Below are 14,145 nucleotides of genomic sequence, written 5' to 3' on the forward strand. Positions count from 1 at the left end.
ATTCACCTAGCTGGTCCATCTTTAGACTGTGGGAAGTAACCCAAGCACCTGAAGGCAACCCACACCGACATGAGGAGAATATGCAAACTCCACGCAGTCACCTGAGGCTGGAATTGAACCCAGGTCCCTGGCACTGTGAGGCAGCAGTGCTAACCACTGAGCCACCATACCACCCATTTTATCATTGGACAACCTTCACCACTCCACAGGCCCTAACAGACAATGATTTTTAAGAAGAGAACATTACATATGTTTCATGTTTACTCACAATAGCACTGCCCTGCATTGCTCTCCTGCATTCTAACCCTCAGGACAATCATCATAACCTGCATGAGCACCTGAGGTTAAGATGTCTCACTTACTTGATGCCTCAGTGAACCACTGCAACATCTAAGGTAATAGTGCCTCCCGCATAATAATTCTTCTAGAATATCGGATAAGGAATTCCAGGATACAGCCCAAATGATGACAAGGAAACTGCAGTATACCTCCAAATTTGAATTTAAGTTGTTGTTGATGCTGAAATTTTTACAGGTTGGAGGGCAATTTAGAAATAATTAATTTGCTATGAAATTATGTTCTTGCCAGTCTACAAAAAAACTGGATGAGTTACAACTTATCAGAGATAATGGGAACTGCAGATGCTGGAGAATTCCAAGATAATAAAATGTGAGGCTGGATGAACACAGCAGGCCAAGCAGCATCTCAGGAGCACAAAAGCTGACGTTTCGGGCCTAGACCCTTCATCAGAGGGTCTAGGCCCGAAACGTCAACTTTTGTGCTCCTGAGACGCTGCTTGGCCTGCTGTGTTCATCCAGCCTCACATTTTATTATCTTGAGTTACAACTTATGATCTGTTAGTGTTGGAGGCTCTGTATGATACCTTCTTGGTTCTTTAGGATCTGGACATAATTCAACCATGCTCACTCACTCCCGGAAATGCACTGGGTATGAAATGTATAGCTGACAATGTTTGGAGAACAGGGTGTTTGCTTGAATTAGGCATTTGGGATCGCAAAGATGAGAATGTAGGACCGAATCGATATTAGTGCAAATTTGGACCGTGTATGACTTGTACATCCCGTGTCCCAATTTCCAGCACTGTAACCCATCATCTTTAATGGGGCTGGGAATGTCACTTCAAAATGACATTGATCATATAGAACACAGAACATTACAGAACAGTACAGGCCCTTCGGCCCTCGATGTTGTGCTGACCTGTCATACCAATCTGAAGCCCATCTAACCTACACTATTCCATGTATGTCCATATGCCATATCTATATTGTTTTTCTGAAAAGCCCAAAAGGGTAAGAGTGCTCCCTCTGGCATTACAAAATACTCTAATAATTGCCAGACAGAGTCGTCATTGCCAGTTCTTTCCCTCACATCTGAAGATCTACCAGACAGATGATGACAGAACTGGTTGGAATTTGCCAGGTCTCAACAAGAAGTTGCATTATGAACTATTGTCCACAGTTCTCAAGTTTCATGATTTTAGATTGGATTTCAGGCTAACACCTGTCTATGCATCATATAATTTCTGCTGGAAATAAGGTGTAAGTTGCATCTCCTTCATGGTGTGCTTGAAAAAGTGCTTTTGCTGATTTAGTAACACACTAAAAATAACAACCACACACTTGAAAATTACTTCATTAAAAAGCAATCAGGGACATTCTGAGCGTGTGAAAGTCATACGTATGTTTTCAAATTTAATAGATCTTGACCCATTTATTTTAATTAAAGATTCTGTTTTATATTCTGTTCAATAGTTTAGTGGGTCATTTAGCTTAGTTAGCTGGATAGCTGGTTTGTAACATGGAATGATGCCAACAGCATAATTTCAATTCCTACACTGGTTGAGGTTCTCATGAAAGATTCTACTTAACCTTTTCCCTCACCTCAGGTGTAGTGACCCTCAGGTCTTCACCGGTTCTCCCTGTCTCTCTAATGAGACTATAGCCCTGTGGTCTAGTAAGACTGTGGTGACTTTACCTTTAGGATAGTTTACTCAAGTACAAATTCTCAGTCCCTTCCTGTAGCTATGCACTTTTTTTCTTTCATGTACCTAATTAATTATTCAATATTTGACTTTTTCTTCGTAATCCTTTCGAATACAGCATTTCAATGTATGACAATTTGTTATGCAAAATGCTTTTCTTCATTTGGTTTAAGGTTCTTTTGAAAAACGTTTTAAACTGATGTCTATTCTCTGGTGCTAAAACATTTTATAGATAGGAATAAACATCTCCGGATGTATTCTATTCAAATTCCTCATGATTTTGAACACATCGATCAAATTTCCTCCCAACCTTCACTTCTAAACAGGCTATAAACCACAGTTTATTTAACCCATACTTATAACTGAAGTCCTTCATTCACGAACCATTCTTGGAAATATTTTCTACACCCTTTCTGAAACCTTTACGCCCTCCTAAAATGTGGTGTCTGGAAGTGGATACTAAATATCAAATGGCAAACAACCAATACTTTTTGAAGGTTATTCAAAACTTTCTCTGGAGTTTAGCTTTCTGGACCCAGTTCAGTTTTGCATTGAACTTTAGCAATTGATTAAAAATGTTCAGGAATTCCACTAGTTTTTGAATAAAATTGTTCATAGAAGAAATTGTTGTCTAAGTAATTAATTAGATAATTCTATTGTGTGCTTTTTTTCAGACTATAAAAGATGTGCAAGGTTACTAACAAGATTAGCTATGAGCCCCTTGTGTGCTCAACACTGAATATTTGCCACGTAAGTATACATGTACACCATGATCTTAGCTATAGGTGTTGAAATTCCCTGACGCTCTCATATGAGCACTCTGAACCTGGAATCTCAATGATGGGCAAAGCTGCTGGAGTTGTTGGAGGTGTTAGTGTGAATAACTCTAAAAGGTGCTAAATTTACTAGGTTTTTATTTTGGATACCAACTGGTCAGTCTTTTCCATAAAAGATAAACACTAGTGTCACTCTAGAATGGCCCTGTAGATACATAGACACATTATCCAACATTGATGATTCATCCCTTTGCCTTGAGAATTTCTCCTGAATCAATTTTAACAAATTGTTTATTTCATGACCATAGATCAAGTTGATTAGACAAAATCTGGCAGATTCAACCAGGGAAGCACTGGTAGCAAAGGTTCAGAAATCTAATCTTTCGTCCTAATTCTGTATTTGTGACAATATAACTTATTCATTGCTTTGAGTGCCTGATTGTAACTCAGTCAAGTATCATGTTTGCAGATGACAGACAGTACATTTCAATTGCGGATTGCTGCTTTTGTCCTGAAAAAATTTAGATGTAAAGTTAAATCCCTGACCCAATTGTAATGAATTGGTAGTTCACAAAAAAAAATTAATCTTCCCATTATTACCTTAGTTGTAATTGCTGTTCTTGGAATAGCTTCTGGAAATCAGGTTGTTATCCTTAACTAAAAACCAAAAGAAGTGTGGATGATGTAAATTAGGAACAGTTGCTGAAAAGCTCAGCAGGTCTGGCAGCATCTGTGAAGAAAAAGTCAGAGTTAACATTTCAGGTCCAGTGATCCTTGATCCTCAGAACTGATGGTAGCTTGGAAAATGTCAATTTATATGCAGAAAAATGGGAGGGGATGGGGTAAGGAGTAAACAATAGGATAGAGACTAAAGAGAGAGAAGAGCAGCTGGACAGACAGAGTTGATAATTATCAGCCTGGGAGGGTGAATACTTGTTAATGGGGACTATTAGTGACTAACTACAAGTGGTGTATAGTGGCAAGCTATGTGGTAACAAGGCCTGGTGTGTTGCATAGGGGGCTGGGACTTGGGGGAGTTTAGGCCCTAAAATTATTGAACTTGATATTGAGTCCGGAGGGCTGTAGGGTCCCCATGTGGAAAATAAGGTATGTTCTTCTAGCTTGCATTGAGCTTTGCTGGAACACTACAGCAAGCCAGAGACACAGATGTTGGCCATGGAACAGATGGGTGTGTTAAAGTGGCAGGCAACAGGTAGTTTAGGAGAAAACAGAGGAAAGGTCACCAGACCCGAAACGTTAACTCTGTTTTCCCCTGCACAGATGTTGCCAGGCCTGCTGAGCTTTTCCAGCAACTTCATTTTTGTTCCTGATTTACAGCATCTGCAGATAACAAAGTGTAGAGCTGGATGAACACAGCAGGCCAAGCAGCATCTTAAGAGCAGAAAAGCTGACATTTCAGAAGGGTCTAGGTATGAAACGTCAGCTTTTCTGCTCCTAAGATGCTGCTTGGCCTGCTGTGTTTATCCAGCTCTACACTTTGTTATCTCGAATTCTCAGCATCTGCAGTTCCTATTAACCCTGTAACAGCATTCGCAGTTCTTTTGGTTTTTAAAAGGTAGTTGAGGGCCTTTTTTGCAAGTAGAACATAGATGTTCTGTGAAGCGGTCACCGAGTCTACGCTTCGTTTCCCCAGTGTAAAGGATACCACATTGTGAGCAGCGAATGCAGTAGAGTAGATTCTAATGTGCTGCTTCACCTGGAAGGTATTTTTGTGTCCTTGGAGGGAGGAGATAAAGGGACAGGTGTTGCACTTTCGCTGGCTACAGGGAAAAGTGCCATAGGGCTGTGGGGAGGTGTTGGGGGTGAAGGAAGTGTGGACCAGGGTGTCCCAGAAGGAACAGTCCCTGCAAAACGTGGACAAGGGAAGGGAGGGGAATATGTGTCTAGTCGTTGCATCTTGCTGGGTGTAGCGGAAATGGCGTCTGATGATCTCTTGGATGTAGAAGCCGGTGGGATAGTAGGTAAGGACAAGGGGAACCCTACTGCTGTTGCGGGAGGGAAGAGAAGGGGTGACAGCAGAAGTGCGGGAGATGGGTTGAACCTGGTTCAGGTCGACAACGGAGCTGGGGAATCCTCGGTTGAGGAAGAAGGTAGACATTTTGGAGGCTCCATTGTTGAAGTTGGCCTCATCTGAACCTATATGACAGACACAGGGAACTGAGAGAATGGCATGGAGTCTTTATATGAAGTGTGGTATGCGGCTGTTTGGTCCAGGTAGCTGTGGGAGTCAGTGGGTTTGTAGTGGATATTAGTGGCCAGTCTATTCCGAGAAAAAGAAACAACAATGTCAAGAGAGGGAAGGCAGAAGTCAGAGATAGACAAGATGAAAGTCAGGGCAGAGTGGAAATTGGCAGCGAAATTGATGAAGTTTTCCAAATCCAGACGAGAAAGAGAATTAGCACTGATGATATCCGTGATGTATTGGAGAAGGAGTTGTGGGTGGGGGCCAGAATAGGACTGGGACAAGAAATGTTCCAAGTACCCCATGAAGAAACAGGCATAACTGGGACCCATGTGGGTACCTATGGCCACCCCCTTACCTGAAGAAAATGACAGGAGCTAAAAGAGAATTTGTTGAGAATGAGGACGAGCTCAGCCAAGTGAAGGAGTGTGGTTTTGGGTGGGGATAGTTCAGGTCTTTTTTCCAGAAAGAAGTGGACAGCCCTAAGACCCTCCTGGTGGGGAATGGACATGTAAAGGGATTGCATGTCCATGGTAAAGAGGAGGCAGCTGAAACCAGCAAACTGGAAGTTTTGAAACCGGCATAAGATATCAGAGGAATCATGGATGCAAGTGGGCAGGGATTGGACCAGGGGAGAGAAGACTGAGTCAAGGTAGGAAGAGATGAATTCTGTAGTGCTGGAGCAGGCTGAAACAATGGGTCTGCCTGTTTGTGGGTTTTTGGGAGGAGGTAGCAGTGAGCTGTTTGGGCTTGGGGAATTATCAGCTTGGAAGCAGTTCAGGGAGATCACCAGATGAAGTGAGATCAGTTACAGTAGTAGATACAATGGTCTGATGTGCCATAGTGGGGTCATGGTCCGGGGAAGGTAGGAGGGGGTATCTGAGAGTTGGTGCTGAGCCTCTGCAAGGTAGGGGTCAGTAAGCCAGACTACAACAGCATGACCCTTACTGGCAGGCTTAATAACAAAGTCAGGGTCAGGGTTTGGAGGGAGATAGGTTGGAGAGGGGTAGAGAAATTGAAGCGACTAATATCATATCAACAGTTTTCAATGAACAGATTGAGTACAGGTAAAACGCTGGAGGGAGGGGTCCAGGTGGAGAGAGAGTGTTGAAGCTGGGCAAAGGGATCTATGGGATGGGAAGAGGTGTCTTGTCCAAAGAAATGAGCACAGAGGTGAAGACGGCAGAAGAGTTTGGCATCATGCCGTGCCCAAAATTTGTTCAGGTGGGGACATAGAAGTATAAAGCTGAGGCCTTTGCTGAGTACAGAGCATTCAGCATCGTAGAGTGGAAGGTTAAGGGGGACGCTGAATATCTGATATGAGGTGAGGTTGCGGAAAGAGGATGGAGTCAGAGGGAAGGGGAGGAGAGGAAGGCTCCAGAGGGCCATGGGTATCTCTGAGTTGATGTATCTTGTGGGCCTTGATGCCTGAAAGGAAAAGAAAAAGTTTCTTGTAAGCATGACGAATGAGCCAGAGGATGACATGGAACTGCGGAGAGGTGCAGCCCTGAGCCAGTGTGTTGCAATGCTGTTGGAGAGAAAGGATGAGAGTGTGCATGTGGTGCCGCATAACACTGAGTATGGATCTCAGGATGCAGCGAGAGCAGCTATCTGTGGAATGTTGAACATCACGGAGATATCTGTGATCCTGGGAGGATTCAAAACATGAAGGATGAGCTTTCCTGCACCTCTGATGTTGTTTGACCTGCTGTGTTCATCCAGCTCTATACCTTGTTATACCAAGGATGAAAATTTAGTTGGAATCCACATGGGGTGAGTCTGACCCGGAGGCAGTCACTGAGGAATGTGATATGGCTGTGGAAACGAGTTTTAGCAAATACCTGGTCAAACACCAGGAGTGACAATGAAATTAATGTCAGTGGGCAAGAAGAAAGATTGGAATGGAAATCCTGTTGGAGAGAGGAGCAGAACTTCTTCTAGGTGTGTATGCCTACAAGAGATGTGGCAGAAGGGTAAATACTAAATAAAAATGCTATCAATCAGGAACACAAACATAGTTGCTGGAAATGTTCTGGCAGCATCTGTGAAGGGGAAAAACAGAGTTAACATTTCAGTTCCGGTGACCCTTAATTCTCAGTTAATCCTGCATTATGATTCGTGCACTTGTTTAACCGATTTTCCCTGATTTCTAATGTTTTAATTGGAAGAAATGAGTTATTGTTGGTAATTTTAATAGATTTAATAACATATAGTAGCACATTTACAACATTTGGCAGTTGATTAATTTATTGAAGGCTCAGATGACGTAAAGATTTGTGTGTAGCATAAATCAGATGGACTGAACAGTCTTGTTGTCTAAGCAATTTTTGAAGGTGTTTTCCAAGGATTTGCAAGTAGCTACATAACAAAGACCAACTGACCATAATTTCACACTCACTTAATGAAACATCTGCTGTAGGTATGTTTTATTGGCAGGGAGTCGGAAAGACCTGGTAGAAAATAAGGTTTCTACATTACCTCTGGGAGAGTTACCGAGGTGATTGCAACTCAGGAAAGTTCTGGCCAGGGCTTTACATAAATAGATGTTATCTTTCTAAGTTCTCACAAAATTAAAATGATGTAATCATTATTTTCCAGATTACAAAAATGTATATGGTAATGTTGGAAAAATAATGTATGGTGATGTACAGTGCTGTAATAAAAGAAATGCCATGGCCTAAAAAACGATGCTTCAAAAAGTATAGCTATATGAGTAGTTCAAATTCTCTCTAAACATTTTTTCCTTGGCTCTGAATGGAGATGTTTCTATCTGTAGTGTTATTGAGCAAACAATTGTAGAACTGAAAAAGAATGCAAAAACAAACATAGGATTGCAAACTGCATGTCAATGATTTCAAAGTTAAGAGCAATTTACAATATATTTTTCTCAAAGGCAAATTAGTGGCTATGCGAAGAACCGACAGACAATACTTCTACTTTTTCCTTTTGTTTCTGTTTACTCAGAGCTTACCTATGAACTCACTCAATGCCAAAGCCAGCAGATTTTGTGATGACCATGAGTGGTGATCCTGAGAGCAATATGCAGTTCATTTGTCTTACACTGACGAGACCTAAAAACAAATACACTCTCTAACCATAGTCTTTCAGAGATCAGGAGTTGCATCTCAGGATTGGCAATTTGTTCATTTCACTTTTCTCTTTAAGAATGGTGACAGAATGAAACCATGGAATTACATACCAATTAGCCTGATACCTCTTTTGGGGGTAGATGTTGGAGTCCATAATCAAAGTTAGGGAACTGATTTCCTCATAAAATTTCAGTCAATCAGGGAGGGTCAGCATGGATTCATGAAGGGTAGGTCATGTCTGACAAACCTCATTGAGTTTTTGAAGACGTGACAGAGGTGGTGGACAAAAGTAAGTTTACATGTACTTCTAGAATGCTTTAGATGAGGATAGATCAGGGTTTTCTAGAAGGCACAAAAGTAAATACAGTGGATGGCAAATAAGATTTGAGGGTTCAGATCCATATCTGTTTAAAATGTTACAAACAGATATGAAAATAGTCAAGGAAGCTAAAGGAATAGTGGCCTTCATATTTAATGGCTGAAGTGTATGAATGCAGACATTATGCTGCAGTTATACAAAATCTTAATTAGACCCCATTTAGAGCACAGTGAGCAGATCTGGATATCATGCCTCAGGTAGAATGTTTTTAGGCCTGGGAGAGAGTTTGGCTCAATTTTAAAAGGTTTATACCTGGACTTCAAGGGCTGAAATTATGGACTTCCAAGTTATGAGGGGAGATTGGACAAATTAAGGCTTTATTGTCCAGAATTTAGAAGATTAATGGGTGAACTAGTTAAGGTTTTCAGGATTTTAACAGGGAAAAAACATAGATAAAGATAAACTATTTTCACTAGTTGAAGATTCTAGAGTCTGGGGGCATAGTCTGAGAATTTGGACCAGGCCATTCAAGAGAGATGTTAGAAAGCACTTCTAAATGCAAAAAGTAGTGGAAGTTTGGAACTCATTTCTTCAAACAGAGGTCAATGCTAATTCAATAGTTAAATTTAAATTTGAAATGGACAAACTTTTATTCAGCAATCATATCAAGGGACATGAGCCCAAATGGGGCTATGCCAGAGATCAGCTTTGATCTCATTGAATGGCTGAGCACAGTCAAGGTGCTGAATGCCTATTCCTGTTCCTGTGTTCCCAATACACAGTAACCCTCAGACATTCACATTTTGGTGTGCATTCTTGGCCTGTAACCAACTTTATGCTGCCTTCCAGTGCCAGTCCAATTTATTTTCATCAATGCCTTTCTACTCTGCCGCATTCTTCATAATTTTAAATACTTCTATTATATCAGGTATAAATCTCTATTTTTATAAATGCCATGGAATTGATTTGTTGATTTAATCTAGTTGATCAGTATCTCGGTTCCATCTGCCCACTTTCACTCCATACCAGATAGTTAGTTGGAAAACAGTATAGAAAAGAAGAATGAAAAGGGAATAATCAGTACTCTGGTCACCAAATGAGTTGAATGACCAATAAATTATTCTCCTAAAACACTATTGGATATTATGAAAGCTCGAAGGGCGGGTGATTTAAAGGCGTAAAAGAAACAAAAGAAATGGCAAGTAGTGGAGATGATGAAAACACACGGTAGAAAAAACATGTAAAAAAAATTGAAAAGGGAGACAAGATGTATGAATAGAAGAAAGAAAAACGTGTGGAATTACAGCATAGAAAATATTGGCAAAATATACACAATCCAGTTTCATCTCCAGCTGGTTTCCAACTCTGAATGAATAGGCCAAGCCCACTAGCTCAGAACTCCCACCAGCACTCTGTTCAGAGATCTCAAATAAACTAACATTTTGATGCTACATTGTGAAAAAAGGAGATGCAATAAATGCATGCACAGCTTATATAAATTAAAATTACATCAATGGTGTAGCAACCTAAATTGCTGATTTCCATTTTCTTGCAGACCAAAATCATTTAAGATGGAAATGCTATTTGCCTAGGAAGTGCCTTGAGAATTCCCCAAGATGGATTTGAATTACAGTTGATATGTTTTGGTTTACAGCAATGTTTGTTAAATTACTGAATGCTTTTTATTTTCATATGTGTGCAAAAACATTCCACTTTTTGTGTTAATTAAACATATCTTTGATTTCTAATATTATCACATAGAATTCAAACAAACCAATTATTTATTGAACTACTTTGTATATAATGATCTGCACTGATGAGCTATTGTAATCAATACAGAAAATCTCTGTGATATGACGTGATAGCCTTTACAGGTTCTCATTTTATCATTGTGGCTTAAAGAAAATGCCAGCAGGAGACCAAGGCTATGAAATTCAGTATCATCAGTTATTTTAACAGGAGTGCCAAATATATAGTAGTAGTCTAATTAAAAGAGAGAAAGATAAAGTTGAGACTTCCAGAGATATAAATCATTCTTCCGTTCTTCCTTATGTATTAAAGAGATCTGAGATTCTCAAAGCTTACCGAGATCGACTGAAATGAAGGCACTGTAGTTACCACAATAAAAATTCAGTGCATGAAGATGTGTTCCCTTTATACATTCCCCAAGTGATGTCAATGATTTACCCCTCTTCAGTGATTTGTCTTCATGCTGCTAATTTAAAACATTCCTCACAACAGGTAGTCAGTGTTTGATTATTGTATTTTAAATTTGATGATTTTTCACAATTTGAAATCAGCCAAGATGATGTGCTAATTTTGTTTTCAAACGATTTATGTCATTTGTATTGGTCCTCTACAGTTTTGCTTAGACTTGTTTTCATTATTTGCACTGATCTTGAATGCAATGCAATTCCCTTTCAATAGGAGCTGTAAAATAAACATTATTCCTTACAAAAGGTAACAAATGATATTGGTACGTTACTTTAGTTCTGAAGTTCTGTTGCAATGTACTGCACATTTAGAATTTAAGCTCAAACCATACTATGCTTTGGAGTAGTATTTTGTAGCTTTTATGAATTACCAATGGTACGGGCACTAATGTAAAATGTTGCAAATAGTGTAGATAAAGCAAAGACTGGAATACTACAGAGCAGTTTATGGAATAAATTATAGTAATTAATGAAAAAAATGCTTTTTGGTATTTTGTATTTATGCCATGTTTTCTATGTAGTGTTTAAGTCTGCACATCATGGTGATCAAAAGGTACTCTAAATGCTTAACTTGGCAGTTTTGATATCAACCTTGAGTCCTGGAGGAGCTTGCCCAGGACCTTGCACCTGATGCAACTGGGTAAGCTGCCTTTGGAAACAAGCATATATCAGAGACTCTGAGGGCCAGGCAGTTTGGGTTCAAGTCTCACCTGCACCAGAAATGTGACTTAACATCTCTGAATAGGTTATATTTCAGAAATGCAGAGAGAGGAGGCCCCAAACCAACAACTCATTCAAAGTTGGTTCAATCACTCTGATATTTTATTCTAATGTTGCAAACTCTTCCAGCTACAGATCAGCCTTAGAAAACGTTTGCATACCTATCGAAAAGCTCCCGAATACTCCAGATGATGAACACGGTCATCTTCACCTTGAAGGATAAAGAAAAAGATGTATGGCACATTCATAGTCTGAGAACTATAAAGATTTTTACATACTTTGGCTACAATCTGAAGAAAAATGTTTCATTTTAACCATCTCATCCAGGGTTAACATTATACTAAATTTACTTTCTGGCCTTACATCATTCAGTTCTCACCTGATTCTTTCCATCTTTGCTAACATTGGTCCTCATTTAATTCTCTTTTCTTTTGTCATTCTGAGCTGCTGACTGCGTCACTAACGAATAGTCTACCTACCATTTGCTAATCTGAATCAGATCCATCTCAGCCTGCACTTTGGTTCCCAGTCCCCTGCCATACTAGTTTAAAACCTCAGCAATAGAACTAGTGAAAGGCCCCAAGAGGAGTCTTATCCCAGCTTTGCCCAGGGCCAACCGATCAGGCTTATACAGGCTCCACCTTATCCAGAAACAGCCCCAATGCGTCAAAAATCTAAATTCCTGTCTGGGTCACCATTTCTCCAGCCATGTGGTCATCTAATCTATCCTCTTATTCCTGCTCTCGTAGCACGGGGCACTCGGAATAAGTCTGAAATTATTATATTTAAGGTCTAGCATTTTAATGTATCTCCTACCTAACTATATTCATGCCTGCACCCCTTTGTTTAGCTATGTCATTGGTATCTATGTGTTCCACAACTACTGGCTATTCACCCTCATGCTCCAGAATGCCTTGCAGCTGCTCCATGATATCCCTGAACCTGGCTCCAGGGAGTTAACATACCATCCTGGATTCATGTTTATGGCCTCAGAAATCACTGTCTGTACCCCTGACTATTGAATTCCATGCCATTATATCCCTGCCACTCTCTTTCCTGCCCTTGTGTGCAGCAGAGCTGTCTATGGTGTCATGAGCTTGGCTGTGGCTGACTGAAAGGTCACTCCACCCACCTAACCCCTCCCCACTCCCAACAGATTCCAAAGCGATATATCTGTTTGAAAAGGGATGACCACTAGGGACTCTTGCACTTCCTTCCTGAGCCTTTCACTTAACCTGATGGCTACCGATTCTCTTTCTGCCTGTATAATCCTCGCCTGCAGCGTAACCAACTGGCTAAACTTGCTGTCCACAATATTCTCAGTATCACCAATGCTCAACAGTGAGTCAACCCACAACTTCAGCTCCAAAAAGCAGTTAGCCAGTAGCTGCAGATGGACACACTTCCTGCACATGCAGCTGTCAGGGTTTTAAAAAATATTGATACCCACACACCCAAAGTGACTTTAATATTCTTTCATCTTGCCTTCCCACCAGTAGACCTGGGTGCTCCCTTGGCGATCATAGAAGAGCTGCTGAAAGCAGCTGACTTCTTGGCTTCCTTTCCACAGGTGACTTTAACAGGTGTCCTCTGTTGGCCCAGTGTTCAGAGTCAGGTAAAACCTTCCCAGCCTGAGTTGACGGAGCCGTATGATTCTCAGGCAGAAGCAAAGTGGTGTGGCAAGGCACCTCTAGTGTCCGGAGTGGAGAATCCCATGGAGTTTGTCTATCGTTTTGCCTGGATCTAGAATGGCACCTTCCTTGATGAGGCGGGGCACTTCAAAGGAGGCCAAGGCCCCTTGAATCCCTTACTCCAAGCCAGTGAATGAATAGCTGAAGCAATGGAGAAAAGGTCCAAGTGCATATCTGGGAAATGTTTACTGTTCTGCTGGGCCTGGTTCTCCATGGCAGCCACCACCGTTTCTGTGGAAGAAGACTCTGCTCGCATTCCATGACTTCAGACAGAACGTGAGCCGACTCCTCTATCTGTCACCTCTGTCTGTGAATGGTCTCTGACATCTCTGTCAGACAACCCACTAGACGCTGCATCTCCGTCAGTGACATGTATGAGACTCCAGAAGCTTTTATGATTATTTCCTGGTCATCATTCATTAATTACTTGATTTATTGATTTACTACTAATTCACAATTGCCAGGTAATTAATCCAGTGCTACAATGGCAAAAGAGGCAATGGCCTAGTGACATTATCACTAGATCCAGAAATTCATCTAACATTCTGGGGATGTATATTCAAATCCCAGCAAGAGAGAATAGAGTTTGAATTCAATAGACTACCTGGCAATAAAAATCTAATGATGACCGTGAAACCATTTATGAATGTCAGAAACCATCTGGCTCATTAATGCCCTTCAATCAACCCTGCAGAATCTTCCTTACTAACATAAGAGTTCAAACAATCTAGCCATACTCAAGGTACCATACTTTACAGACAATGCTACTATCACCATCCCTGGATATATCTCTCCCAGTGGCAGCCAAGAAAGGTACCCTATGTAGCACAGTCAGATATAACAAGGAGGGAGTTGCACCAAGATTCCTGTTCATTGACTCACATAGTCTAATGGTATCAGGTTAAACTTAGGCAACAAAATCTCTTGCTGATTACCACTTACCATCCTCCCTGAACTAATTTCAATATCAACCATCAAAAGTGGCTCAGCAGCAGCAGTACTGATCTAGATGGACTTGATCTGAAACAGAAGCAGGTGTGGAGGGAAAGATATACTTGAACTCATCCTCACCAATCTGCCTGCTGCAGGTGCATCTATCCATTACAGCATCAGTAAAAGTGACCATCACACA

General features: G+C 40.8%; 1 protein-coding gene across 4 annotated transcripts in view; it reads left to right on the forward strand.

Annotated features, from left to right (window-relative positions):
• alkal1 (ALK and LTK ligand 1) overlaps positions 1–11,046 on the forward strand; it is a 55,629-nt gene extending 44,583 nt beyond the window's left edge. For all 4 annotated transcript variants that reach the window (XM_048529795.2, XM_048529796.2, XM_048529792.1 and 1 more), the window contains exons 5-6: positions 2,677–2,752; positions 9,945–11,046. In XM_048529795.2, the coding sequence (XP_048385752.1) occupies positions 2,677–2,741 (65 nt within the window). In that variant the 3' untranslated portion in view covers positions 2,742–2,752; positions 9,945–11,046. The remainder of the gene's footprint in view (positions 1–2,676; positions 2,753–9,944) is intronic.
• The last annotated feature ends 3,099 nt before the right edge of the window (positions 11,047–14,145 follow it).

This window comes from Stegostoma tigrinum, chromosome 5 (assembly GCF_030684315.1).
Source record: "Stegostoma tigrinum isolate sSteTig4 chromosome 5, sSteTig4.hap1, whole genome shotgun sequence".
Classification (NCBI taxonomy): Eukaryota; Metazoa; Chordata; class Chondrichthyes; order Orectolobiformes; family Stegostomatidae; genus Stegostoma; species Stegostoma tigrinum.